This window comes from Tyto alba, unplaced genomic scaffold (assembly GCF_018691265.1).
Source record: "Tyto alba isolate M040663 unplaced genomic scaffold, T.alba_DEE_v4.0 Super-Scaffold_10, whole genome shotgun sequence".
Lineage (NCBI taxonomy): Eukaryota > Metazoa > Chordata > Aves > Strigiformes > Tytonidae > Tyto > Tyto alba.
The window spans coordinates 13,436,678-13,463,815 of NW_024881262.1; the positions used below are offsets into that span (position 1 = coordinate 13,436,678).

General features: G+C 47.2%; 1 protein-coding gene across 3 annotated transcripts in view; it reads left to right on the forward strand.

Moving 5' to 3' along the window:
- Nucleotides 1-21,141, forward strand: part of TP63 (tumor protein p63) — a 71,373-nt gene extending 50,232 nt beyond the window's left edge. The window contains exons 5-12 of one of the 3 annotated variants that reach the window (XM_032986863.2): nucleotides 97-206; nucleotides 484-620; nucleotides 1,669-1,751; nucleotides 2,715-2,851; nucleotides 14,581-14,738; nucleotides 15,696-15,840; nucleotides 16,717-16,810; nucleotides 18,071-21,141. In XM_032986863.2, coding sequence (XP_032842754.1) covers nucleotides 97-206; nucleotides 484-620; nucleotides 1,669-1,751; nucleotides 2,715-2,851; nucleotides 14,581-14,738; nucleotides 15,696-15,840; nucleotides 16,717-16,810; nucleotides 18,071-18,367 — 1,161 coding nt within the window. In that variant the 3' untranslated portion in view covers nucleotides 18,368-21,141. The remainder of the gene's footprint in view (nucleotides 1-96; nucleotides 207-483; nucleotides 621-1,668; nucleotides 1,752-2,714; nucleotides 2,852-14,580; nucleotides 14,739-15,695; nucleotides 15,841-16,716; nucleotides 16,811-18,070) is intronic. The other 2 variants (XM_032986864.2, XM_032986865.2) reach the window with 2 other exon arrangements.
- Nucleotides 21,142-27,138: the final 5,997 nt, after the last annotated feature.

The window sequence follows — 27,138 nt, forward strand, 5'->3', positions numbered from 1 at the left end:
ATCGCAGCATAGCTGTGGAAGTACAAGAGGGGAGCCTGGAAAAAGCAGAGCTTTCCATCCACCATATCTTCTTCTCGCGCCTTTTATCTCATCCAGGTTGGTACGGAGTTCACGACAGTTTTGTACAACTTCATGTGTAACAGTAGCTGCGTGGGAGGGATGAACCGTCGCCCGATCCTCATCATTGTGACACTGGAAACCAGGGAGTAAGTAGCGCATCACGAGTGTAGCCCTTTGCTTGAGAGGTGACCTTCCGGCTCCTCTTCTGCTCAGGGCAGCATCGCATATCCTTAGGGACAGTTTGATGCAAGGGGCCATAGGATATTTTTCAACTTTTTGTAGTGGGGAGTTGTCTAACACCTGGGACATCCTGCCTGGGAGATGGGAAGTTTGGGTCTGTGCATAGTCTGGTGTGGAGTTGAGGGATGCTGCTGGCCCATGACTGAGCTGCCAGCTGACATTTCCTCTCATCTCTCTTCCCAGTGGGCAAGTCTTGGGCCGCCGATGTTTCGAAGCCCGCATTTGCGCTTGCCCAGGCAGAGATCGCAAAGCAGACGAGGACAGCATCCGCAAGCAGCAAGTCTCCGACAGCACAAAGAATGGTGATGGTACGAAGCGCCGTAAGTAGCTGGCAGAGCTGGGCAGATTGCAAATCGTGCTGTCACCGGGTGCAGGTGCGAGCCTGGTGCTTGTGCCGCGGGGACATAGCGGTGCTGTGCATGGGCTTGGAGGCAGGAGGGCATTAGACATCTGTTCTCCCAGGGTCAATCAGCCTGAAAAATGAGCTGGTGTTCACAAAACAGCATTTGACAGTCTAGGTTTGCGGGCTTCCTTGCAGCACTGCCTGTGTTAGATTACTTTTGCCAGCAGCGGCTGGAGGGGGTGTTTATTTGCCACCCTCAAGGTACGTGGCTGGGACTCTGTAACCACTCTTCGAAACTTTACTGCTTGTTTGGAACTGTGCTGTCACTCTCTGCTCCTTCTAGCCCTTGTCTCACGCTGTGTCACGTGTCTTCCAGCCACAGGGATCTAGATTAAGACTACATGTAAAACCTGCTGTGTATCAGAGGTGCTCTGGCAAGTGGCCTCTCCTGCATTCTCAGACATGCAAGATGTGGAAACGCAGCTTTGGTTTCACGTGTATGCTCAGTGACGGCACCAGGCTGAATGGCAAGGCAGCAGGTTTTAACAGAGGGAGATCGGAGAGGGGCTTCATTTTTGCAGTGAATTCCGCATGCTCCCTGCCTGTTGTCTTGCCTTCATGGATCACTGATCCACCAACAGCTCATAAGCACTGTAATACCGAAGCCTGCAGCCTTCTCTGCAAATAACCAGTGCTTGTTCTAGGTACAGCTTGCTGGAGTTTTGCCATATATCCAGCGTTCCTTGGCTGCTGTGTTTCCCCAAGTGGTATGGCCACCCAACATCTGCAAAATCGTGTCTGACTTACAATGCCAGGAGCTGCAAGCATAGTTCTAGAGTGGTTCAGGCAGAGACCCTTTCAGAGCACTGCAGATCTGATCTGACCATGCACTTCATGTCTCTCTTATCTTTCCTTTTTTTTTTTTTTTCCCCTGTTTCTACCCTTTCCTCCCTCTTTTCTTTTTCCTGTTTCTTCCTTTTTTTTTTTTTTTTTTTAATGGGATGCTTTTGGGGTTTCTCTTCCAGCTTTTAGACAAGGAACTCATGGCATACAGATGACATCTATCAAAAAAAGACGTTCCCCAGATGATGAGCTCTTATATTTGCCGGTGAGTTGTCTTTATCTTTGCATTTACCCTATGTCCGGTATCTTCCTCAGTGACTTGAGGCAGGTCAGCTGCTCCCCTAGACCTCAGAGAGAACTGAGGATGTGGATGAGATTTGGAATTTTTATTTATTTTTTTTTTTAATCTCCAGAGTTACCTATTTTAAATACATACTCCAAACAAAAGAGTTTGAAAAATCATGTTGCCTGCTGACTAAGAGTGGCTTGTGCAAGGCATATGAGAATATTCCAGTGAATCTGTCTGTCCTGGTTGAAACATTGTCTTGGAGATCTAAGCGGGTTTCATCCTCTGCCATTTCTGGGTCTGTGGCACTTGAGCTTTCTCTAGAGATAATGGGTGATGTCCTGCTGACAAAGGTGGTTGCTTCTGTAGCTTTTGTATGTGTTACCATTGTAATGTAGTGATAGAACTGAAATACACCCTATTAAGCATAGGATCAGAAAGGGCAAGAAGTATCTGTAATTGGCAGTTTAGCTGCTTCCCTGTGAACCACGTTTAGTTGAATAAATCACAAACCATGGTGTGCTTAGAGGAGAAGGCAGATCCAAACCCAACACCCAAATTCAAGTACTCTTTTTCCTCAAGGCATGTAAGATTCAGCACCAGATCTGCTTGCATCTGAGGCAGGTAAAGACGTTTTCTGTCTAACAGATCGGATCAGAATATTGCTTTTGCTTGGCACAGATTTTCATTGAGCCAGATGACAACTCCAAGATATCCATTAGCCTGCAGTGTCAGATTATCGCTCTTCAACATTATCTACTGTACCTCTAGCACAAGGCTTAGCGGTTTTATTGAGTATGCAGAGTGTATAAACAGTATTTGCATCCTGCTCTGACTGTTTACTTGACTATCTAAAACTCACTTAGGTGGCTGTCACTGAGGACTACAGATGCAGTCCTTTAAGGCTTTTCTTTTCCCCCCTTTCCTTTTCCCATGATCCAGGTGAGGGGACGGGAGACATATGAAATGCTACTGAAGATCAAAGAGTCCCTGGAACTAATGCAGTACCTTCCCCAGCACACAATTGAGACTTACCGGCAGCAGCAGCAGCAGCAGCACCAGCACTTGCTCCAGAAGCAGTGAGTATGAGTGGGCTTGCAGCGAGCTGTGCGGTGAGGACAGTGGGGAAGGGGGAGAGAGGAGAGAGACACAGAAGGCTTCTGCACAGTTGTTTGTAGGGGTATGGTGCTCAACCAAGGGCCAAGCAGTTTCAGAATACTGCATTGGCAAAATCATTTCCAGCAGCACAGCTGCTTGTTAGCCCTGTGGTCAGAGCTGGTAGAAATCAATGCCAGGAGTTTGGCCAAAGCCAAGTTTCTGTATAGAACTTGAGAGACTGAGTTCGAGACCCAGATTTCACAACCTGGGCAGGGGGAGAAAGCAGTTCTCCTACCCCAAGTGCACATCCTGACTGCTTGCAAGCTCCCTCTCTAGTCTCTCATCTGACACAATTCACCTTTTGGCCTCAGAGGGTGAATGAGAACAGGCTCAGTGCCTCGTTTCTGACTGCCATTGGAGCCCAAGGCGCAGTGCAGCGAGGCAGTGCCATTGAACAGCCTGCAGACAGAGAAACCTGCTGAGCGTGTGTGCCTGAGCTGGAGAGCGCAGGGTGGGTGTGCTCTGCTCTCCTCTGCTCCATGGGAACAACAGCAGACATGGAGCCATCTCCATGCCTTCTCCAGAGGATCCATCTGAGCACCTTGCCAGAGAGCATGTAGAGCTGGGCCGGTGAGCATCGGCTAGGCTGAGTGCTTGAACTCTGCTGTTGTGCATCTCTGGTGCTGCTGGAGGGCTGGTGTCTCGGTCGGATATAAATACTGTAGGTTCCTCAGCTATAAAATGAGAAACTGAAAGTCGGGGGTGAGGGTGAAACGTGTAAAAATCCCTTTGTGACCAGGGGGTGTCAAAGAAAGACTCTACATGTGCATTTTTAAAGTGTTTTTTAAAACTGTACTTTGTCACCGACTCCCCACATTGCACATGAGAAACTTTCCATCCAGGCAGCCATACTGCCTGTCTGAACTCAGCTGGCAGGGTAGTGCCAGGATTACTTTGGGTGGTGTAAGTGCCAGGAGGATGGGGAGAAGAAGGGTCAAATAAGTATCTGGTTTCCATTTTCCTCTTTGTTCCCAAAGCTTTGCAGTTACAGAGACTGGGTCAGAGAATGACTTCCCAGACAGACTAAGCGGTGTCGTTCCTGGGCATCGCTTCACCTGCTGTATCAGGTGACAGAAAATAGCCACCCAGGCTGTAGGTAGCCGCCAGCGGTAGTGCTTAGGATCTCACGCGTTCCTGCTGGTAAGCTCACGCGTCAAGAGGCTGAGGGTATAACTCATTCCTCTGCAGAGGTTAGCACAAGGCCAAGGCACCACATAAGTCCCACTTGAGCCTGTAGGGTTTTATTTCGGTGCCTTGGCCTCGTCTCAGGACTTCTGCAATACCACGGCTTTCTGCCAGGTCTCTGCATGTGTTCACATTTTGACCTGTGTGTTCTTAGTGTCAGCTGGAGTCTTGTGGAGGTGTGAAAAAAGTCTTGTGCCAAAATGGCTGGAGCATCCAGGGGCTCTGGACTTTTCTGGGGGGCACTTAAAATTCTCAATATTATTATTATTTATTTTTATCAGTCATCTGCACTGTTTGTATATACTATAGCTTGTATTTACTAGCTCCTAGGCATTGCAGCCTTTGTGCGCTCAGCTGCATGTCTTCAAAGCTCCACCTGAACTACAGCCATTTCAGTTGAGAAACGGTTTTGTAAGCAGAAACGGACGGCAGCAGATGACAGCTTTCACTTGGTGCTGACAGTTGCTTTGCCATAATTACTGTTTTCATTCTTCCTATATCAATAGGATGGGTTCCTGGCAACTGAGGTTGGTATTTGTGTTACCTTTAAGACCACCATGTATAAGTCCAGCCATTTACTTTAATGAAACTTCTTTTGGCATGCCTCCTGGCACTTGTCCAGTTATATACTCATTTTTCTCAGCTGCTGAGTGTGCTCAGATACTGGGGAGAAAGATTAAGAGCTTTTAAGGATGCCAGGAGTGGGGAGAAAAATAACTTTCGGTGTTTGTCCAGAGCTGCTGCAGTTGTCTCTGCTGACAGCCTGCCATCAAGCAGGGCCCTCTGTGCTGAAAAGCATGCTCAAGCAATAGCTTCTTAGGTGCAGTTGGGTTCTAGTGCTTTTTCCTCAATAATCCAGGGTAAAACTTAATTTCCTAAGGAATGTTCAGGGCAAAGGGACATTTAGGTTGAAAAGACTCATAGACACAAATGGACCCCAAAAAAAGAATGGTAATGGAGCTTCAGGTTTTGATGTGAGAATGGGGAGAGAAGACACTTTTTAGGAGCTGGTTTGGGTAAGAGCAGCCTTGAATGTGAGCAGGTTGCTGGGAGATGTCTTGCTACTGCTTACTTGTCAGGCTGGGGCCAAACTTAGCAGCATGGTGACTCCTTTGTGAGTGTGTTCTGGCTTTAAAAGAAAATGTCTTTTGCTTTGTAAGCAGGGACGTACTTTCAAAACTCAGTCTCAGTTTGCTTTTTTTCAAAGCGTATGCTGAAATTGGGAGCTAGGAAAGTGCATATGCAGTGGCCAAGTTTGAATGTGTAGGAAGCTGTAGGCTCTAGCAGGGTTCTGTGGGGCCAGGATGTTTGTGAGCCTCACAACTCACAGAGAGAGCTTTTGGCTCTTTATTCTCAAAATGGAGCTTCATCCACATGTGCTCCACAGTCAAGCCTTGATGGAGGAAGTGCATGATTTTTTTAGTTTACTTTTCTGAGCAATAGAAAAGCTATCTAGGTGCGTGGGAAGAAGTTTCCTTTTATTCCTACAACATGGAAAGCTTTTTCAAAGAATAGGAAAAGCAAGGATGAGATTACTATAGTAAAAGGTAGTTTTAAGAATATAAATCTGTCATTTTGGAAAACAACTGTATAATTGCTCTTGTGCACATACAGACCTGCATTGCATTTGTCAGGCCAGCAGATACAACTGTCTCACTGTTCTGGAATAAAAAGGACAAATCTGGTGACAATCAGAAAGCTTTGTGTCCCATGAGATGACCCAAATACTGCAGTGTTCCACATTGTGCCAGGCCACAGTCTTTCTCTGTCTCATCTCCTCTCTCTGTTTGCTCCTTTGTGCATGGTTTTCTCTTATTTACTGTTATGCCAAATACCTTCATGATCATAGGTGGGAAGGTCTGGGGCTTTTTTGCTGCAGTTTCTATTCCTGTTTCACTGCCAAATCCTGGGACCTGTATTTGAACAGCAGCACACGTTTATTTAGAAGACTTCCTTTACATGGTCTGCCACCATTTATCTAAAACATAGATTTGCCAGATCATCCCTGCTGCCAGAGATACCAAAGGTGACCCATGCTTTGTTGGGGAGGGAAGGTTTCTTCAGTATTCTGTTGTGAAATAAGTTTACCATCAATATTCCCAGGGAGTATCTACACAGCCTTTCAGGGTTTCACTGGAAAACACTTTTTCAGTAAGATTTCATGTGGTGGGTTTCACTCTGCTGAGCACTGTTTTCAGAACAGTCTTTATTTCAGCTGGCTTTAGCACAGAATTGTAGAATATCTCAAATTGGAAGGGATGCATAGGTATCAAGTACAACTCCTGTGATTGAAGTGTTCTCACAAAGTCTTCCAATGACTACCAAGAAGGAGGGATCTTATGTCTAAGTGGGATCTTACATCCCAGCAGATGTTTCTCTCATATCAGCAGGGCTGCAGCTACCAGCCTTTCAATCTCGTGAGCTGCACAGCTCATTATCTAAATAAGAAGGAATTAACCTCATCGGTGAGGCATGAAGGAGCTGAGCTATCCAGTGCCTGGAGTACTCCAGCTGACATGGGAACTGCAAGGATCTGGAGCTTGCTGTCATGGGGAGGGGGCTGGTGAGGAAGATATTCTTCATACCTCCACTTAGTTATTCTCATTTATGATGTGGAAACTAATGGTGGATTTTTGCATGGTTTCATTTGCTTTTGTAGTGCTGTGTTTGCATGCATTGTGAACTCCAGGCACTCGGATAGTGTTCTCACTAGAGAATTGCCAAGATGAAAGTAGGCAAGAAAAAGTGTGGGATTAGATATACAATGATGTGCTGCATGTGCTTTGCTGGTTCAGAGGGTCCAGTGCCTTCTGCATCAGCTGGCAGCCCTGGGGATCCCTCGGCTTTAATGCAGGGGGTCCCCTGGCTTTGAAAAGGGGAGTAGTTGAGTTGTAATCAATAAAGCCCTTTCACAGTAGGCACCATCCTGTCTCCCTAGTACCAGCTTCTGGTTTTTATGTAATTGAAGTGGGCTCAAAGGATGATGTTTCTCTCCTTTTCCCCTTTGGCTGAGAGCTTTTTTCCTCTTGTATTTGTCTCTAGGAACAGTACTGGGGCACCATTTGCACCCATGAGACTGGGACACAGAAATCAGATTTCCCTATCAACTAGTTGTTTTCTCTCCCTTGCCAAGCACTCGCTTGTACCTGGGCCTTTCCAGCTTTCTAAATCTCCGTCACATACCCTCACTGTAGGTGCTAAGACACCTGCTTTTCCCCTCCTTCAAAGCCCCTACTGTGATCATGAAGGTGGAAAGTGACTATTTCTTTCTTGGTGGGTGGCAAAGGGTCCTGTACATTCATCTTTTTCTTTTCTCTGGTTCCTTCTCTACAGTCTCCTTTCGGCCTGCTTCAGGAGTGAACTCATGGACTCAAGGAGAGACCCTCCCAAACAGACCGATGCCATCCTAAAACATTCCAATCCCCCCAACCCATCAGTATATCCATAAACCCAGCTGGTGGGGTCACTTTGTCCAGCTGGCAGGACTAGGAACAGTAGGGCCAACACACAGCCTGATAGCAACAGAGTAAATAGTGAGAGTAATCTTCTGAAGGGACTCAAACTTTGCAAAAACAACAGATACTTCTACAGACCTCTTTAGCTATAGCCCATAGCATTGGGAGGTCAGGAACCACAATGTCGTCTGTCTTGGTGTAACATTTTCTTCCTGTTTTTGTAACATGTTGATACTCTTTCCTCTTTACTTCTGTATTTGTGAAACTCGGCAGGGTTTCTCTGAGCAGGTCTCAATTTTAAAATGCCTCTTGTCTTGTTTAAATTAAAAAAATGTGTTCATGGACTGGGGCGGAGGGGGTGGAAGCGGGGTGTGTTTAAACAGTCTGTGATAGCCAATTTGGCCTGTTTTAATACTGGTCATGCAGTAATACTGCAAGTAGCTGAAGAATTTGTACTGCTGGACAGAGGGAGATAGTAATTTTATGAATTGGCACTGATACGAAATTATTTCTGTTCTGTAGAAATACCCAATAATTTGGCATCATTAAATGTTTCCCCTTATTTCTAATCTTAAAGGGTCTGATCTAAAAATACATCAAAATTATTGTAGGGAAGACTGGGTAACTTGAATTTTGCACCAGCATCACTAGCATTAATTCAGACTTGCTGAATTTAGGAAGGTCTCTCCTGGCTCTGCCAGCTCAATTGAAGTGGTGGGCTAAGCTGCACAAGTTGAATGTGAGGTTAAAGTCTTTGTGTAATGACATCCATGTGTGCCCAGTGTCCCTGTCCCTTTGTTGCTGAGGGTGTAAAGGTCAGAGTGTCCAAAACTGTTCATTGCTCTACATGTGAAAAGGGGTCAGAGCTTGCCCCTTTCCTTGAAGATTCTCAGCAGTTACTAGATGTTGCCTTAGAGTTTTCATCAATCCTGCTGTGTTTTACCCCATCACTACAAACCTCATAGTTCAAAGGAAAGCGGTGCCAGCATTTGTTGCAGTTGACTCTGCTGAGTGGCCTCAGATCATGCCCACCTTGTCCATTAATCCTGCAACCAGTGGCTTTTGCTTATTGTGCCTGCGAAGTGCATCCTGGCTCAGCAATTCCTGCACAGAAAACTGTTTCTCAGCAAGGACTTGTAAATCCTCACATTGCTTGTATAAAATTCTACCTCTGAAGTCGTTTGTAAGGGGCTTGACAAGGAGGATTTGCATAATTTGGAAACTTCATCTCTAAGTGTCAAGCCCAGACCAGCACAAAGAAGGAACGATCAACAGTCAGGTATCATGCCATGGAATTAATTTGGTGTTGCTGAGCATGGCACTAGGTGTGGATACTGGCGATGAGGGTGAAGCTTGTTGAGGTTGGGCATGATGCCTGCTGTGGCTCTCCACACCAAGAGCTGCTCAAGCATCCTTACGTGAAGAACATCCACTAATGCTGGTAGAGAAGTGTCCTTCAACCCACACTCTCAGGCAGTGGCATTTCTCCTGAGGAACCCTCTGATGTTCACAGCTGCAGGAAACAGGCATGTGAAGAAGTTGCTGAAGATACACCAGGAACAGTGCTCCCTATGGGCTGGGGTCTGCCCTGGGTCAGCGGTGGCTGGGCAGGAGCAGAGCTTGGTTGCAAATGCCAGTGATCATCAGCCCCTGAGAAACACTGGGGGCTGGATCAATACTGATGGGGACCTGTGTGCCTGCAGTGCAGTCCGTGCTGGATTTATTTGGGGCAGGTGCATACCCAGCTCTGACACGCTTGTGGTTAGACACAGCCTGAAGAGAAGGTGCCTCCCAGATGCAGAGAGGGCCTCCTGGCCACCCACCAAGGAAAAAATGCCTGATGCAGTGGGAGAAGACTCTTATCTCTGAACATCACATCATCCGCTTCCAGGCAGCAGAGCTATAATCTGAGCAGGTGATGACTCGTACTAACATCTCCTTTGAGAGCTATATCCCAGCTCTGGATATCTTCTTCATTGTCTTAGCAAGACTTGTTCTACCATAGCAGTGTGGGGGAGGGCTGATGGAGAAGAGCCCCTAAAATTGTGATTAAGTATAAATAATAATTAATTAAACACTAGCAGTTACTATTTCATACAGTTGCAGCTCTACCATCATTCTTTGTGTAAAGCTAACCAAATCAAGTACTACTTTACTTTTCCTGGAAACTCCAGGAAGTACTGTGAGATCATAAAGCAGATAACTACTGCTCTGTGCCTTTTTATTTGGGAGAAGAAGGGCAGTGCTGTTCCTTTCCCTCTGAGAGGTGGGAATCTGAACTGCAAATGCAGCCTAGATTCAGGATTATGCTCGGCACTGTCAGTCTGTCCTTCCAGTGAAGGTTTGTTCCTGGATCTTGGTCTTGTCTGCTTGTGGATGGCAATATTGAAATACTGTTACAGGGACACACTAATCTGTATCTACAGCTCTGCGTCACCACCAGCAAGTTTGAGGAGGCACCCCACCAGAAGATACAAGGCATCCACAGCCTGCACTGGGAAGTTTCCAGTTCATGTTCCAGTTTGTCATCTGGTCTGACCTCTAGGAAATCTTTTGTACCATGATGGGCAATATAACACCTAGGACTTCCACCGAACAAGGATGTAAATTATTTGGATCCCACTGTCCTCTGGAGAGGCTTTCCCATTTGTTCCCCTTATCTAGAAGATGATGACGATTGTGAAACTGATCTTAAGGGTGATTTGATTTGCTCTCCAGCTACAAAGTAGACTATCTTAGAAGGTGCATTTTTTTTTTAATATTTCTTTTTTTTTTATCAAATAACCTGGAGCTGGAAGTAATTGGAGTTTCTCTTTTTCTGGAGAGGCTTTCCCATTTGTTCCCCTTATCTAGAAGATGATGACGATTGTGAAACTGATCTTAAGGGTGATTTGATTTGCTCTCCAGCTACAAAGTAGACTATCTTAGAAGGTGCATTTTTTTTTTAATATTTCTTTTTTTTTTATCAAATAACCTGGAGCTGGAAGTAATTGGAGTTTCTTTGTAGTCTGTCCTCTGCAGATACAAGAAGAAAACTTTTTCCTAGCTGTGTTTTGATTACTTCTTTGTCATCTCTGGGGCTTCAGAAAAGTAAGCCTTTTCCTTTCAAGGAATAACCAAGTGGACTAATTGAGCCTTATCAGCCAGTCAGGTCATATCAGTCTATGTCAACTAGTTGATGTATATCCACTCCCTGTATTATAGCTTCATTCTCTGGAAAGCAGATTGCATCCACTGCCTGCCTTGGGAAATTCCCTTACCTGAAATCTAAGAGGAGTCATCATCGCCACCCTTGTTTCTGTGCTGTAGTTGCTGTTTCCCTGGTGGCCATCAGGGCTCCTCCTTTCCATGCTCCCAGTTAATTACCGAGCCTACAAACCACTGGTGTGGTTGAAAAGATGCACTATTGCCTGTTTTAGACTAGCAGTTGTTTGAGGTGTGGAGAGCAAGGTCATCTCTGCCTTCACAGGCCTTCGAAGTGGATGAGTGCAACTGAGCATCACCTGTGTCACTTGTGTGCCATTATTAGGCTACATCAGTGACATCCCAGGGTTATGCAGCCCAGAGGGCAACCTTACTTGAAAAAAATATTGCAAATGGGCATGTTGACCATGTGTGAACTTGGGATGTAATCCTTGCTGCACTTGCTGTAAGGAAAGGCAGTCCCAGAACTGAACAGCTTCAATTCCACTTGGGTGTGTCTGTGTTGAGACTAACTCTCCGTCTTCAGGGATCACAAACTGTAGGCACAGGGGCTTGGGTTAAATCTTAAACTCTCTGAGCCTAAGCTGCCCTATTCTTGCACTTAATGAACCTTTGATGTCATTTGCATTAAGGCTGCTTACATGACGGTGTGCTCATCTAATGTGAATGAGGACTCTGGGACTTGTCTACTGAATCAGGTAATTGGTCTATCCAAGCAGTTTCCTACCTCTGGTGAAGGGCTGATATCGAGTGAGCTGGGAAAGCACAGAATTATACAAGGTAACCTGTGAACTGAACTGTGCTTCATGTGTGGGAGAAGGAAGTTCCTTCCTGACCTCTTGAGATGATCAGTATATGCCTTGAAGCATGAGAGGCGATTGCCTTTATGTGAGCTTGCATAACTACAAATGTTATTGGCTAAATAATTACATAGCCTCTTGAAGAGAGAAAAATCAGTTTCAGAATGTGACTCAGTGCCTTTCGTATCAGACTGTTCCAAGAAGTATAATAGTCTCTTAATTGAAGTCCTTATACCTTGATATTAAAATGCATTTCATTGGCATTGATATCAAAGAAATGTTAATGCTCCTACTTCTAATCTTTCTTGAGACATAGTAAGTATAATTTTAATGAAAATCACTGTGCATGACATCCTTATAATACCTGTTAAAAAAAAAATGAGAAAAAGGCAATATATTTTAAATGAATCCTCAAACGCCATGTAGTCCGTGTGTTTAATACCAAAACATTTTCTTGTATTTCTGAGGCTGTTGCTATATTGATGTGTGACATTACTTTTCAATAAAATTTTGCATCTTGGTTTATTGTGGGACTATTCTTTGGCTAGATGCCTTTCTCTAGACCTTATACAGGTTTGCTCATGTGATGGAATAGTTTAGTTGAAATGAGTGTGGGTATGAAGAAAAATGCTTTTATTTCCTGTTTTATTCACTTGAGCTATATTGTCTTAATCTTGATTCTTATGAGTATAAATGAGATAAGAATGGAGTCCTTAAGCTATATGTTAAAGCAGGGATTTGCTTTCTGTAGTGTAGGCTGCTTTGAGTTGGTTTGTGTTGACTTCCTTGATTTTTTTTTTTTTTTTTTTAATACCCTCGGTATTTTGTAGTCTCCTAACTAGCTTTGCTGAGATCACTGTTGGTAGTGGAGAGGGCAAAGCTAAGCCCACTACGGGCATCTTTGGAGAATCTTGTTTTGTAGCAACAGGCATCCTTTTTTTTTTAAAAAAAAAAAAAGTTTCTAGTCATGAGCTGTCTGAATAAAATCTGTCCTGAACTTAAACAATGCAGTTCGTTTTTGGAAAGCCTTTGTTGATTTACTTTGGAATTTCATTGTGTATGTGGTAACCTCCTCACTTGCATATTGTGCAGATTTTGCCCCAATAGACTACTCAGGTGTGTGTTAATTGCAGCTGAAGATAGGTGCCTGAACCTGTAAAGTAGAAATACTCATTTTGGTCCTAAATCCAGAAGCCTCTTAGGTTAAAGATTGTGTCACCCTGACTTGAATTTCATGGCTAGCCTCAGCTTTCATAATTGGTGATTTCAAACCTCAGATCTGAATCATTCCCTTCACCCTGAAAAGTCGTGTCTGAACTTCATGGCTCGGTTTCACTTCCCCTTGGGAGTTGCTGCCATCGTTAATATTAATTTGTGAAGCTTCTTATGCTTTCCACTTCCTTGAGTCTATGAAGTTTTCTGGATCTTGTCCTGCATCTTCACTGCCAAAGGACAGTTCACACCCTTCTGTACCTCCTGTAATTGTGTAATTAGGTAACATTTCTTCAGGGCCTTAGATACTCTAGCCTGTTAGCATAGATGTTTTCTCCACCCAACACTGCAAGTCTTAAAAGTGCAGGAAGCTAGAGACAATGTAATTGTATGGAACTTGACCTTGAGTGCTGAAGGTTTTAATAAATTAGCTGGGAATAAGCCTTTTCTTTCCTTTACACTTCACTTATTTGAAGTAATAACTGTTCTCTTTGCATAGAAGGAAAGCCAGTTTGCAGGAATTGGTGTAACCAGTTATACCTAGACAAACAAGTTTCCCAATGGGAAATGAGATGGGAATGTGCTCTTACCCATTCACCGTGGGGTCACCGTGTTATGGCCCAGTGAGTGCTGGGTTCTGCACAACGAGCAGACCTCCATTCTGCTGGGCGAGCACGATTTGCAAGGGTATGTTGTGTTTGGGAAGTGTGCCTGCTTCCCCGGTGCCTTTGCCCAGTCTTGCAAATGCCCCTGGTGTCAGGGAGAGAAAAACCTGCTCTCTTGTGGCATGGCGTTGCTCTGCCAATTGTGCTGTTGGACCCGCTTTAATGATCATTTTCTGCATATCTCAAATAAGACCCCACTGCAGATGGGATGCCGCAGCCGTAACGCGATCTGGGAACCGGGCGGCTGTTCAGAAGAGGTCTGGTCTTCTTGCTCTGGATCGTTTACAAGGCGGGATTGCAGCCGGGACCCTCGGGGCTGGGCAGGGGGGAGCTCTCCAGCAAGCCTCTCTGGCCCAGTTTGTGGATATGCTGGATGGAGTTTGGGGCTGTCTGGACTTGAGGGAAGCTAGTGCTGTTGTTGAGTGCTAGTAGGAACCTGATACTCTTTTCAAGCAGCCTGCGGGGTTTGGATACCAGGTATTCCTTAACACCAGCAAAAGCTGCATGTCAGTGTCCCAGGCAGCTCTGACTGTCTCAGTAGTGGTCCCTAAGGTGTATGAAGTCTGTCTTGAACAAAGAGCCTCTGGCTGTTACATACACCTGATGACAACCTGATTAAATGAGTAATTAGGAATTTTGGAGAAACCGAGGTGGTAAGTGTGACTAGATTTGAAAAATGTTTCTGCAATCAGGTTTTAGGGTTAGTTAGGATGGTTTGAGATGGCTTTGTCAGTTCCTGTTCTTACAAAAAAAGTCTTTGACTACAGGGAGAGCTTAACTTAAAAATTCTCTTTTTGAGTTTTGGCAGCTGTTTGTTGGCTTTGCGTATGTTCTTTTCAACTGAAAAACTTACATAGAAACTTTTCCTTAAATAAAAAATTTGAACTGACAGTGAAGCTTCCCTTTGTTAGTATTTCACCATTTGTTTTTTAAATGCCCTGAATATCTGGGAAACTTATTTCCTGTTGACTCTCTCTCCAATGATTTTTATCTGCAATGCTTCCATGGTGTCAGTGATTTCACTGGCAGGAGCTCACCACTGCCACAAACAGAAAACATAGCCCCTTGGGTGTGCACTCTTAACAACCAACTGCTGTGATTCCTGTCCTAACATCTCCTTGGTTTACAGGACCTCCATGCAGTCACAGTCGTCCTACGGCTCCAACTCTCCACCACTCAGCAAAATGAACAGCATGAACAAGCTGCCCTCGGTCAGCCAGCTAATTAACCCCCAGCAGCGCAATGCCCTGACCCCAACCACCATCCCCGACGGCATGGGAACCAACAGTAAGAAACCCTTGCTCCTTCTCCTGTTCCATGCATGCTCCCCACTAGTCTGGGCAAGGAGACTTGGCCTCTCCAAGTGGCTAGTGTTACGCTGGGGAGCCTGGAGTCATTTGCTGGGAATCTGCAGAGCAAAATATTGCTCACTGCTGTGCCACGGGTCAAGACTTCAGCATCCTGCTCTGAGCCTCACAGGGGTGAACAGAGCTACTTCTTGCTGCAGATCTGGCTGGCTGCACTGTCATCTGTCTTTCAAGACTTGTTTCTTCTTCCTTTCCCAGCAGAGAAGATGCAAATGTTGGCAAACTTTTTTTTTCCCCTTGGTTCAATTAAGACACTTCTTAATTTCAAAGGAAATATCTGCATCTCACAGCTCTGTAACCTGCTTCCTCCTGGCTGCTGAAGAGTGCCCAGCAGCCCTGTAAATCCAGGATGACAGACATGGTTCTGGGGGCTGAGTTTTGTTGTTTTATTTTTTTTTCCTTTTTTTTTTTTTTTTTTTTTTTTTTTTATTTCAAAAGCACTGGACTCTTGCCCACACCTGTTGCTGATCCCCTTCGGGTGCTCTTGGTGTCTCTGAAAACAAAGCTGTTTGGCTTCTGTATTGGGTTACTCTGCTGGCTCTGTCCCGCTCCTCTCCTGCGGCAGGGAAAGCCGAGATGCCCGTGGCTTCTTAGGTTTCTACTGAGCCTGTTTATAAGGGAAGGTGACGCGGCGGCGGCGCTGCCGACAGTTGCTCCAGTGAGGGGAGAGCTCCTGAAGGACCGTCTGTCATCTGGTCCTTGTGCAGTCATTGCAGCCCTGCCTGAAATTCCCCATGAGCTGGCTCCGTGTGGGGCTTCGCAGGGGATTTAAGGCTGCTTTGGCCGCAGGTGCTGTCCGTCGGTGCTGTGCTGGGGGCAAAGTGGGGATCCGGGGACACCTGGGTAACAATGTGCTCCTCCTTCTTCTCTCCTCCAGTTCCCATGATGGGTACCCACATGGCCATGACCGGTGACATGAATGGCCTCAGCCCCACGCAGGCGCTGCCTCCTCCCCTCTCCATGCCTTCAACGTCCCACTGCACCCCCCCTCCTCCGTACCCCACAGACTGCAGCATCGTCAGGTGAGCAGGAGCAGGCTGCCCAGCACACGTTTCCCACCCGCAGGGAGCGGAGGCCTTGTATCGGGAGCCTGAAGGGTCCTGCTGGATCCCTCACCCCATTCTCTTGGAGAACTGGATCCCAGTGGGTCTTGGCAGTCCCGGGGCTGGCACCCTCTGGGCACCAAGCCTCAAACCCCCACCTCCAAGCACCTGAGAGAAACAGGGACGTTAGGACTGCAAGAAAGCTGAGGGATGCAGCATCTGTTGGACTGGTGGAGCTAAGGGTGCCAGGCAGTCTTGCAAACATTCCTTTTTTTTTTTTTTTTTTTTTTCTTTTGTTTCCCCGCTTTGTCCACTCAACGAGCCATGACTGGGGTCAGCCACTCTGCCCTCCATGAGGTCGAACAGGTTGAAAGATGCTGCCCATAAAGGAGGAATCCTTTACTCCTTTACGCTTAGGGAGGAACGTACTGATTTGGAGTCCTTCATGTGCAAGAGGTGTCTGAGCCCTAGTCCCACCACCTTGCTGAAGCCCTCTATCCATGCAGCAAGCTGCCATGGGCTCAGCCACCTTCTGGGTGAAGTGACGTGGCAGGAGGGTCCATGTGAACCTTCCTGCCCCAAGATCCAGGCTATGCAGTACCAGCTCTTGACTAAGGCAGCATGCTGCCATGGGGGTTGTCTGTTAGGCGCTGAGCTGAAGGACTCCCTCATTTGTTTGATGTGGCAGCGATGTGGCTTGCTGGCCTGGGATGTCTTGGAGAAGGTCAAGCCAAGGGTGAAAGCTTTGTTTCTCGTTGCTGCAGGTTGGCTGAGTGTTTGGTTTTTCTGTGGTTTAGGCTGTTGCAGCCAGGGTGATCCTTTTTTCTCTCTCCTTCCTTCCTTCCTCCTCCGCAGCTTCTTAGCGAGGTTGGGCTGCTCATCCTGTGTGGATTATTTCACGACCCAGGGGCTGACCACCATCTATCAGATTGAGCATTACTCCATGGATGTAAGTAACTCCTCACCATTTCCTTTGTTTGCACTCTTGGCCCTGCTTTAGGAAGGGGTCAGAAATCCAGACTCAGTATCTTTTTATTTTTATATGATTAGTTTGATTTAAGGCTGTTGCACACAGAGAGGGTGAAGAGAGGCTGGACTCAGAGCCAGCACTGTAACTGCCTTGTCTGGCAGAGAGAAAGAGTGTCTCCCCCTGCCCACCACTCTCTGTTTTAGCCCCCAAAGTGGACCCAGCCCACACATCTGTTAATTCTGCAAGGCTCGGTTTCAGTCTACACTGCTCTGAAACCCCTCACTTGCCTGCAGAGAAAGAGGCTGACCAGCAGTGGTCTGCATTTTTCCCTCCCTGCTTCTGTTTTCTGGCCTTACCTTAATGATCTTCCCTTGACACTGGCATCTCAGCCCTGTTTTGTTTTGTTTTGTTCTTTTCTCTTGCATGGCTTTTGCTGCAGGGTTGCTGCTTCTGCTCCTGCGCCATTGCTCTCCTCTGAGCTGGCTGTCCCATTTTTTTTGCCCCAAGACTTTGCAAGGCTATGGTGCTTTTGCTTCCTAGCATGGGCTGCCTTCCTTCTGCTGCTGCTCTAATTAGAAAAGCTGACCCAAATTAACCAAAGCTGGTTGCTAATTTTTTCAGAAACTGATATCACATTTCCCAGAGTTTAGGTAATGCTACCTTCAGGTACTACACCAGAGATGATGGGGCCTCAAAGTCCAAGTTTTCTAAGGTTATATGTCTGTTCTTAAATTTTGGTTATGTTCAAGTTATTAAGGCAGTTCCTATAGAGTCAGACCCAGAGCTTCAACTACTGGAGCTCAGACTTGGATTCTAAAATCCTTTAGCAGGCTTTCAAATAAACATGGAAGTTTTCAAAGCCATTGAACTTCTGCAGTCTAGCATCCCCCCACCATAGACAACCAGCAGATCTCCCTGAGGTTGTCTTGGAGGCCTTGCAGTCCAGTTAAACATCGAGCTTTAGGTCACCATATTCTATGCATGAACGTGTGTTTTGTGTAACTTCAAAAGAGACCTTGTGTCATTAGTCTTTGCTGCCTCGTGGCTACACATGCTTGTTCAGAAGTGAACCAGCACCTTCAGGATTAGTGGTTTGTCTCTACAGTGCATCATGGCACCTGGATTTTAGCAGCTTTGTTGGTCAATAGGCATTTGCCGAGTGGCCCAGAGGCTACTTCTACTCCTGGATCCCAGCTTGTCCAGGGATTGCCCTGTTAAGCCCTCTACCTTGCTTTGCAGGATCTGGTGAGCCTCAAGATCCCGGAGCAGTTCCGCCATGCCATCTGGAAGGGCATCCTGGACCACCGGCAGCTCCATGACTTCTCCTCCCCTCCCCACCTCCTGCGCACCCCCAGCGGCGCTTCCACCGTCAGTGTGGGCTCCAGTGAAACCCGGGGGGAGCGGGTCATCGACGCGGTCCGCTTCACGCTCCGGCAGACCATTTCCTTCCCACCCCGCGATGAGTGGAACGACTTCAACTTCGACATGGATGCCCGGCGCAACAAACAGCAACGCATCAAGGAGGAAGGGGAGTGAGCCCCGCGGACCCCGCTCCACCCCGCCTCGGCCACAAACTGCTCAGCCCTTCATTTGTCTTCCTTCTGCTTGGTACTGCACCCCTGGACGAAGGGCGGAGGGAACCTTCTTGCTCACTCATGCTAGGTTATGCCCTTGGTGCTGTCTGGGTCATGCTCCTGGACTGTGACCTCCACCCCAGCTCTTGCAAGGGGAAGAGCTGAGCGAAGGGGGAAGGCGAGTAGTATTTCCTTGAAAGCCGTTGACCTTCTTGAGAGGGCGTTGTTCTTGTTCTGTGTTTTCCTTTGGGGAGAGGGCTTCTTTTCTTGACTTTTGAATCCTCACACACTTTGTGGGCTTCCTGACCTGCAAACTTGTCTCTCTCATCCAGCAATCCCACTTCGAAAAGCAGGAAAGTTTAAAATAAATCTTTCGAAAGCACAAAAAACAAAACAACCAAACCAACCCAATGCCAAAAACAAAATACAAAAAGCCCATAGTCACCAAACTTTGAACTGGCAGTTCATCTGAAAAATAAATGGGAACTGGTCTGCTGAACGTTGCACTTAAACAGCCGCTTCCCACAGAGCTGAGTGCTCTGCTCATGTGTAGTATTCTCCAGCGGAGACAGCACGTGCACTTTGCTGGGCAGGCCAGCACTTATGGCCACCTGCAACCCACTTTTTCCTTTTCCCTCACCTTCTCTGGGAAAAAACAAACCTGCTGTCTCTTCTTGTTTTGAATTTACATTCCTGTATATGTCCTGGTTTGCTTGTTTCAGGATATCAAGACAAATACAGCTGTTGGTCACTCTTGACTTCTGCTGCCCATCCAACCTTTAGCCATTCTGTACTACTACTGACATTTAAGCTAGAGAATTAGGCTTTGCCACATATGCAGTCTGGTTAGTTTAGCGTAAGGATTTGCCTGCTTAGCCTCCAGTTGAACAGAGGACCAAGAGCTGCACACTGATTTGTAGGGCTTCAGCTATCCAAAACCCAGACAATCTTTTATTCAGACCATGCTAGATTGGTTTCCTGCCAAGTAAAGTAGAACTGTCTTTAGATATATCTGTAGTAGGCTGGAGCCTGTTGTGGTTTGTTGCTGGTTACTATAGACTAAGTGATGAGCAACTAGAAGTGGAGAGTAAAAAAAATAAAAAATTTCCAACTGCCTTGGAACAAGGACCAGTTCCTGGTAATATGAGTGTTGCAACTGCAAAAAGTCATGTTTACATGAGAAATTGATTTTTCTCTTTTTTTTTTTTATTTTATTATTTTTTTTTTATTGGTTCTACAGCAGCTGAGCTCTGAGGCATTTCCTCTGACTGCCAGTGATCCTGTGGACAAGTAACTCAACAGAGTGTGTGTTTTCACATTTGTTTGGCCAAGGTAGTGAGATTCTAACGTATACAAAACAAACCTAAACTGAGGAGCTCGGCTCAGCACAGCTGCTTTCAAGTTGGCTTGCTCTTTTTAACAGTAAACCTGACTTTTTATTTTGGCTGGGGAAAGATGAAAAAAGCAGCTTAAATGACTTGTCATCCTACCTTGCTACCACTAAATAATCTTGTTTCAGTGCAGTGGCTGGTTTTTGGGCCCTGCCGTGTGCCACATATTTCATTTAAGTTGGATATTGTTAGCATCCTCCATCTGTCTGTTGTGCCAGGACTATGTTGCATTCAAAGACTGCCTTTTGGTAACTGTGCAAGCCTATTTTGGATAGCTCTGAATGGTAATGCAAGATGGTTACCCTGTAAAGTGCGTGTATATAAATATTTTTTGTATGTGTAATTTTTGTTTCCTACATCATAACATGCCAATTTTTATTTCTTCTTGGGCTACTGGGTCTGACAGAACCACAATAAAAATGTTTGTTTTTCTGTTTTTTTTTTTAATTATTATTTTTATGCAGAACGCTTACAGTATACCTTGTTACAAATGACACTGGACAAATATATTTGTATTTTTCATACTGAGATTCCTGTGTTACTTTGCAGTTGAGGGGGGAGGGGGCAGGTACTGAAAGCCTGTTTTGTCATTTTATTTTGTAACACTTCAAAGAGCAGTGTCCTAGATTTCAAAGTATTTAACATGCTCAGTGTGAAAACTTACTATGTCTTTTTTTTTTTTTTTTTTTTTCCTATATGCTACAAAAGAAGCGAGTCATCCTGCTCTTGACTCGATGCAACAATTAATTCAGCGGGGCAGTGTTAGCGCGGGGAAAGTTAGTGCGGGTACTTCGCAAATTCTTGGAGGTCAATTAGGCTGTGCCCTTCTCACCTCCAGGGTTTTGCATCTCCATTGTGTAATTTTTCTGAGCTGCTTCAGTATTGTACAAATATTGATGCAAAAATACCGTCATTTTAGGAACTAGGAAGCTTCTGACTATAAAGGTTAATGCAGTTAATGTTGTGCCCAGAGTCTGGATGCAAGGACTTCAGTATCTGCTTTTGAACTCAGCAGTGAGATGGAGCTTTTCTGCCGCATCAATAATGATTAAAATATATGCTGTGAAAACCTTTCTACTGTATACCACTACGAGGCCCACTTCTGTATAGCTGGAATCTTCAAGTGAGTTTGAACTGCTGTAGCTTTTACCCTCCCCTGTAGAGCTGTGATTTTTTTTTTTGTTTTGTTTTGTTTTGTTTTGATACATCAAAGCAAATGAGTTAATTGAGGTGAGAATCTGCCAATGCTTGTAGCAATGACAGTGTTGCCTGCACCAAGACTTGTGTGTGTTTTGGAACAGCTTGTTGTTGAAGTCAATGAAAATAAAAACCAAACTGAAAATGACACTGAATTCCCAAATAACTTCTTTTCTTGCCTGTGCGCCTTCTCGGAAATGAGCAGGAGTCTTTGCTGCTGCTCCCTCATCTGAGCAGCCGGGCCTTAGTGTCGCTTTTGCCCGTGTGTGCAGTTTTCTCATCCCCACACCATCCATATCACAAGAGTGTGTTATAAGGTGCCCTCATACACCTATCTGCCTTCTTTCTGGCAGATCAAATGGGTCAGCCCCTTATAAGCCTCTTGCTGAACTATGAAGTCTTCTGGCTCTTGCATCATTTGCATGGCTTTTTTTTTTTTTTTTTTTTTTTTTCCATCAGGTTTCTTTATTCTGTCTCTGAGCAGGAAACTGGGAAGTGCCCCATGTTCAACATCCTGCTCAGACAGGATGGAGCTGTGACTGCTGTGTGCTCTGGCCACGGGGAGGGAATGTGCGCTTTGAGCGGGCAGGGTCAGTGCTGCCCTTTCCTACCTCCCCACTTGTGAAATAACCTTGCACAGCTATCTCCACCATCCCTCTCGGAGCTTGGGAAGGTTTGTCCTTATTTTACTTACACCACAGGCTTCATGCATCACCCCATGCATCCTCTCTCCTACTAAAGCCATTTCCTTTTCCTTTGCATCTCAATTTTTCCAAGGATTTGAAAGAAGAGCAGCTCAAAGCCAGTGGAGCAGCTATCCTGAAAGTGATGGAGTGGTCTCCATCATCCAGGGGCTCCAGTCTGTCCATGGACCTCCACATTAACAGCACAGCCTTATCAGTAGTTTCTGTATGGGGCCCCATGTCTGGCTCTTACAGCTTTCCTGGGTTATCGTTGGAGGAGGGATGCTCAGTGGCAGGGAGTCCAAAAAAACCCCACAAAGATTTCAAAAGAAGGAAAGGCCATGGCTTCCCTTGGGAATTGGTTTCATGTTTACCATTAGGGTAGGGAATGTCTGCCTGATTTCTTTGGTTTTGATCACTGTTTATTTTCCCTTTTGCAAAAAGATTAGAAAAGCCTCTGTCTTTGGATGTCAATATACAGAGTCATCCATCCCCTGGTTGCACTCTGACAGTCAGGGATTACTTGAATGTGGTGCTAAAATGTTGCCCTCAAAAAGAGAAGTGCTACTACAACTGCTGCAAGAACTTGCTGTTTCAGCGGATGGGCTCTTTGCCTCTAGATGAGCAAATTGGATCAGGTAAAATAGGATTTTGGTTTCCATTAACCAGATAGGCTTGAAATATGTTTGCTGATGGTTGTAATTACTATCTGCTGTGATCCACTGCTGGAGTAGGGAATTTCTGCATTGCTTATTTTACAGCAAGGGTTTCAGTGCTGAGGAATCCCAAGCTGGTGCTCTCCCTTTTGCCCTCCACCCATACCCGTTGGAATTTTGTCTTTGGATATTGGGATGCTTCATATGTAGGCATTAAGTTTTCAGGGCAGTGATCCTTCCAAGCTTCCAACTGTGTTTTGCAATCCTGGGTGGACCTCTGAAGACGTGCATGCCCTTCTATGCTGTGTGCTGAAGCTAGCAGTCCCCTGGAATGAAACTTATCCGGACACAACAAAACTTGGCAAACATCCGAGTGGAGCCTGTGAAGGATGTCTTGCTCATCATGTTCTTTCTGTCCTATATAGCTTAGCAGAAACCCCTTCCTTCCTGATGGCAAAGCTGCTGCCCGTGCTGTGGTCGGAGGCCTGCAGGACCTGGCCTCCCACTATGACTCCTTGCAAGCTGTTTCTCAAGTGGGAGCTTGGGCTGTTTGGCCATCTGATTTTTCTGCGCTATAAAATGTGTACCTTTTATCAACCGCTGCGTAAAGTTCAGTGTGGAGCTATGCCAAGCCCTGCAGAGCTCCGCTGCATTGTCTGCTCCTTGGGGCAGCAGCACACAGGCACTACCCCGACGTGGAGAGGGGCCACCCGGGCACAGGCTGTGCCCCCCGTGAGCTTACGCCAGGTAGGTATGGCAATCAGCCTCACCTGGATGCCAGGCTTGAGCTGGTGGTTTCTGGGTGCTGAGATGTTTTGGCTCTCTGCGCCCCATGACAGCAGAGAATTGTCTTCCTGAGCATATAGCAGTGGGTGGAGGCTGGAGCTTTGGAACCTTACTGTTGATATTTGGATATGCTGGCCATGAAGGTCAGATGAACTGGAAGGAAGCTAATCTTTATGCTCTGTTCACAAGGACTGGCTGCAGCTTTCTCCCAGGTTGCCTCCCTAAGATTAAGGAGCCAAAATTTTACTCAGAGGTATATGGCAGTTGCCCTTTGCTACAGCTTTGCTCTCCTGACCTGGGCCCCATGGACTGATCCTTTTTTCTTACATGCCCAGCCTCCCCCAACTGCCTTCAGCACAAGGCCCTAACATCAGTGCTGTGCAACCAGGTGTTTTTAGTTTTGTGTGTATTTCTGTTAGCAGGTGCCTTTCATTCACTGAGGAGTTGGAGCCCCTCCACAGCTCCCTCCATCTGCCTGTGGTGTTGCAGGGCTGCCCATCACAGCCATTCCCTACTGCTAGGTAAGTGTGGCCATGTGCTTCCTTGGCTCTAACTGGTCAAAGTCCTTTTTTGGGGAGGTGTGGGGATCAGCTGGGTTCGTTAAAATATTTTTACTTCCTCGTAAACACTCCTACAGTGTCATATGTTTTGCTCTTATAAAACATCAGCTCTGTCTTCATGAAGCGAGCCAGGTGCCTGGGACCACTAGTGAGTAAAGAAAAGGCTGTGTGGGACTGAGGGACAGAAGATGCAGGATTTGGGTCTGGATGAGGCAGCTGCAGCCCCAGCACGTGGGTGAGCACCAAGGGGCATCTGCAGGGACCGTGTACAGTGACTGTGTGCCTGCAGCATTGAAGGCAAAGGCTAAAGACTCCCAGCCACACCTGAGGACGTTGTTTGTACCCAGCGTGTTTCTGCCTTGTTAGCTGCAGTCACAGCAGTACCTTGCCTTGCTCCGCTCCCACGGCAGTATCATACACAGGCCCATGGGCAACTGGATTTCAACTTGATAGCTCTAAGACTAAGTGTTTGGTGAGGGTCTCTCTGAACTATTCAGCTGATTTTCTCACTGCTGTTGTAGTGCACTGCCCTTTGCATGCAGTGATAACATAAGCATGGCAGCCAGTGGCTTTTTTGGCTGTGCCACTTCCCCAGACGATGGGGATACGTGCTCTAACAGGAGGTGGGCGCCTTCTGGCATGCTTGGCAATTACTCACAGGCAGCTGGGCTAATACCAACCATTACAGCATGCAAGGGAGATGCTTACTTTGTCTCTCCCAACTGCCTAGGGTAGGAGATTAGGCTCACTGCATCATCAGTGGCAAGAAAGTCCCTGGGGAGACATTCAGAGCATATTAGCTTCCCACTCTGAATCATGTCCTGGAAGATGTGGTCTCATTATTGCCTGCATCAAGGCCAAGGGAGGACTAAGCTGGTTTGTTAATATTAAGCAGAAAGGCTCTGTCCATGCAATCAGCTTTTCTGAGTTCCTAAGGCTTGTGGCTGCACTGCGAGAGACACTCTCACGGCACAGCCATGTGCAATCCAGTGGCAAGTAACTGACTGCAGGGCTCTGCGTGTGGCAAAGACACTGGTGCAGGGCCTGAAGAGGAAAAAGGAAAAACTGAAAAAAAAAGAGATTTGTGGACCTGGGGAAGAGATAGTGCTTTTCCTCTTGTGTTTTAATAGCCAGCGCTCTTGCAAAATGAGTATCTAGCAGCAGATGTAAAATAAATAAATAAATAAATAGATACATGAAACAAAAAACAAACCCCCCCAAAAAAGAAGAAAGCAAACCAACCAACCAACCAAACAAAAAAGACAAACAACAACAACAAAACACAAACAAACAAGCAAACAAAAAACAGAAAGGAAGAAAGAAAAGAACAAATCCAATCTGGCATTAAAAATATATATATATATATATAAAAAAATTGAGACAACAGGAGATCTGGCTGCACTGAAGCTAGGGCGCTTCCGAGTACATCATCTGCCACTCGCGTTGGTTCCTCTGTCAAGGGGATTTGCAAGGCTGTCTTCATAAAAAGGCAGTAAGTGTAAAAATGGGGAGGGCGGCGGCCGCTCTGCCCGGGGAGCCGCTGCCCTCTAGCGGGACCTGCTCGGGGCCCAGCCCTGCTCCGAGCCCCGGGGGCTGCTCCGAGCCCCGGGGGGGCTGCTCCGAGCCCCGGGGGGCTGTGCCTGGCCCGGCGGGGCCGCGGCGGGTGAAGGCTCCCGCTGCCAGCCCCCGCTCCTGCCGCCGCTGTGGTCCCGTGTTTCTCAGCACGGGTGGGTGCAACCCGAATGGCTGAGCCTGCGTGCCCCCCCCCCCCCCCCGTGCTCACAGCGTGGCATGAGTTTTACAGAACTGCCTTTTTCATCACCTCTCCCCTCGCATCCCACATGGAAGAGCTGCGGCAGCAACTCCTGTTTGTTTATTTTGCCTAGCATAAGCAAGTGACCTATTGGTGTTTTGGAGCAACTTTTCCTGTAGCTGCCTGTTGGGAAAGCTGCTGTTCTCCTACCCTTTGCTGCGCATCCAGGGTTGTGCCCATGCCAACCAACACCAGCACAAATGAGACATTCAGAACACGAAGACCAAAACCCATCACCTGCCAAACAGGGAGAGACGACGGCTCTCACCCCGGACAGCTCTTGGATGCCAAAAGCCTGAAGCTGTGCCCTCAGTTGGTGAACCTCTGCCCAGAGATGTCTCCAGAGCCAAAGCCTACCCACCCCGGGAGGCTGGTCAGAGGTGCATTGAAGGCGAGCAGCCCTGCATGCTTATGCCATCCTGCAACACCCTGCAACAGCCAGTGTGCAGCAGCACCCGGGGCTCCCAGCACCGTGCGTGCCCTGCCTGAGGGCATGAGAGGTGCTCCACTTTCCCTCCACGCACACACACACAGGGCCTCGGCTGCTAAACTCCTTTCCTACCAAAGTGATACCCATCTTTTCTTCCAGCTGAGAAAATCCCACCAGGTATTTTGCAGGGAGCGCACGCCGCAGCCAGGAACTCCCACAGCAGCACCTGGCTGCAGCTCCGGCGGCCAGCTCCAGGCTCCCACGCTGCTGCGGCAGCCAGCCCAGCCAGTTTGGGTGGGGAGCCCGGCACCCTGCCAGGGCTGACCTGCCTGCGGCACCCAGCACCCCGCTGTGCACCTGCGTGGCTCCGCAGGGTGCTGTGCGCAGGGAGGGGGGGCTCTCCCCTGGGGCTCCCCGCGGGCTGTCGGCTCGGAGGCCGTGAGCTGGCTCCGGCTCAGTTTGCTGGTGCATGCTTTAAAAGCTCACCCTGCTCATTTGGCCCGCATGCAGTTCTGCCCTGGGGTGCGGGCCAAACGTGAGCATGGCCCCCAGCACCAGGCAGGCACCCGCCGCAGTTCAGGGCTGTGCCATGGAGACAGTTTGCAGCTCCCAGGGAAAAGCCGGGGAGCTGGAGAGGATGGCATCTATCTTGGCTGGGAGGTGGGGAAGGGTGTGCTGTGCTGGCAGCCATGGGCAGTGCTTGGGCAGGATTTGGGCTCCAGGACCATGCTCTGCCCACGCGGGCTCTCTGCTCAGCAGCGAGGTGCCCACATTGCTCACCCCTGCCCTGGCCTCCAGGTCCTAGCCCAGCTTTCCTGGCTGGGGTCACTGTGATCTGCAGGGAGCCCAGGGGGAAGAGTGCCCAAACTGCTCATTTGTGCACAAGGGGGTGAGCTGGGTGCTCAGCTCTCAGGTGTGGACAAGTGTTTGTCAGGTGTTTCTTTTCAGTTCAGCAGCTGCAACATGAAGCTGGGCAGGAGTAGGTCTGAAGGGGAGGATGTTGGGGTGGCCCCTTGGAAGGGATTTTCAGGTCTGTCCTAGAACAGTGAACTCTGGCAAGGTGTTTCCTGGTGTTCTAGGAGATCCTCTGGTTTTCTCCAGTTTTTCCTGAACTTCCTAAATGGCACCCCAGGGAAACTGCTGACTTCTTCCTGAAGTTGTTTGTTTGTTGGCTGGTTCTTTTTCAGTTTTGTTTTGTTTTGTTTTCCCAAATCCCT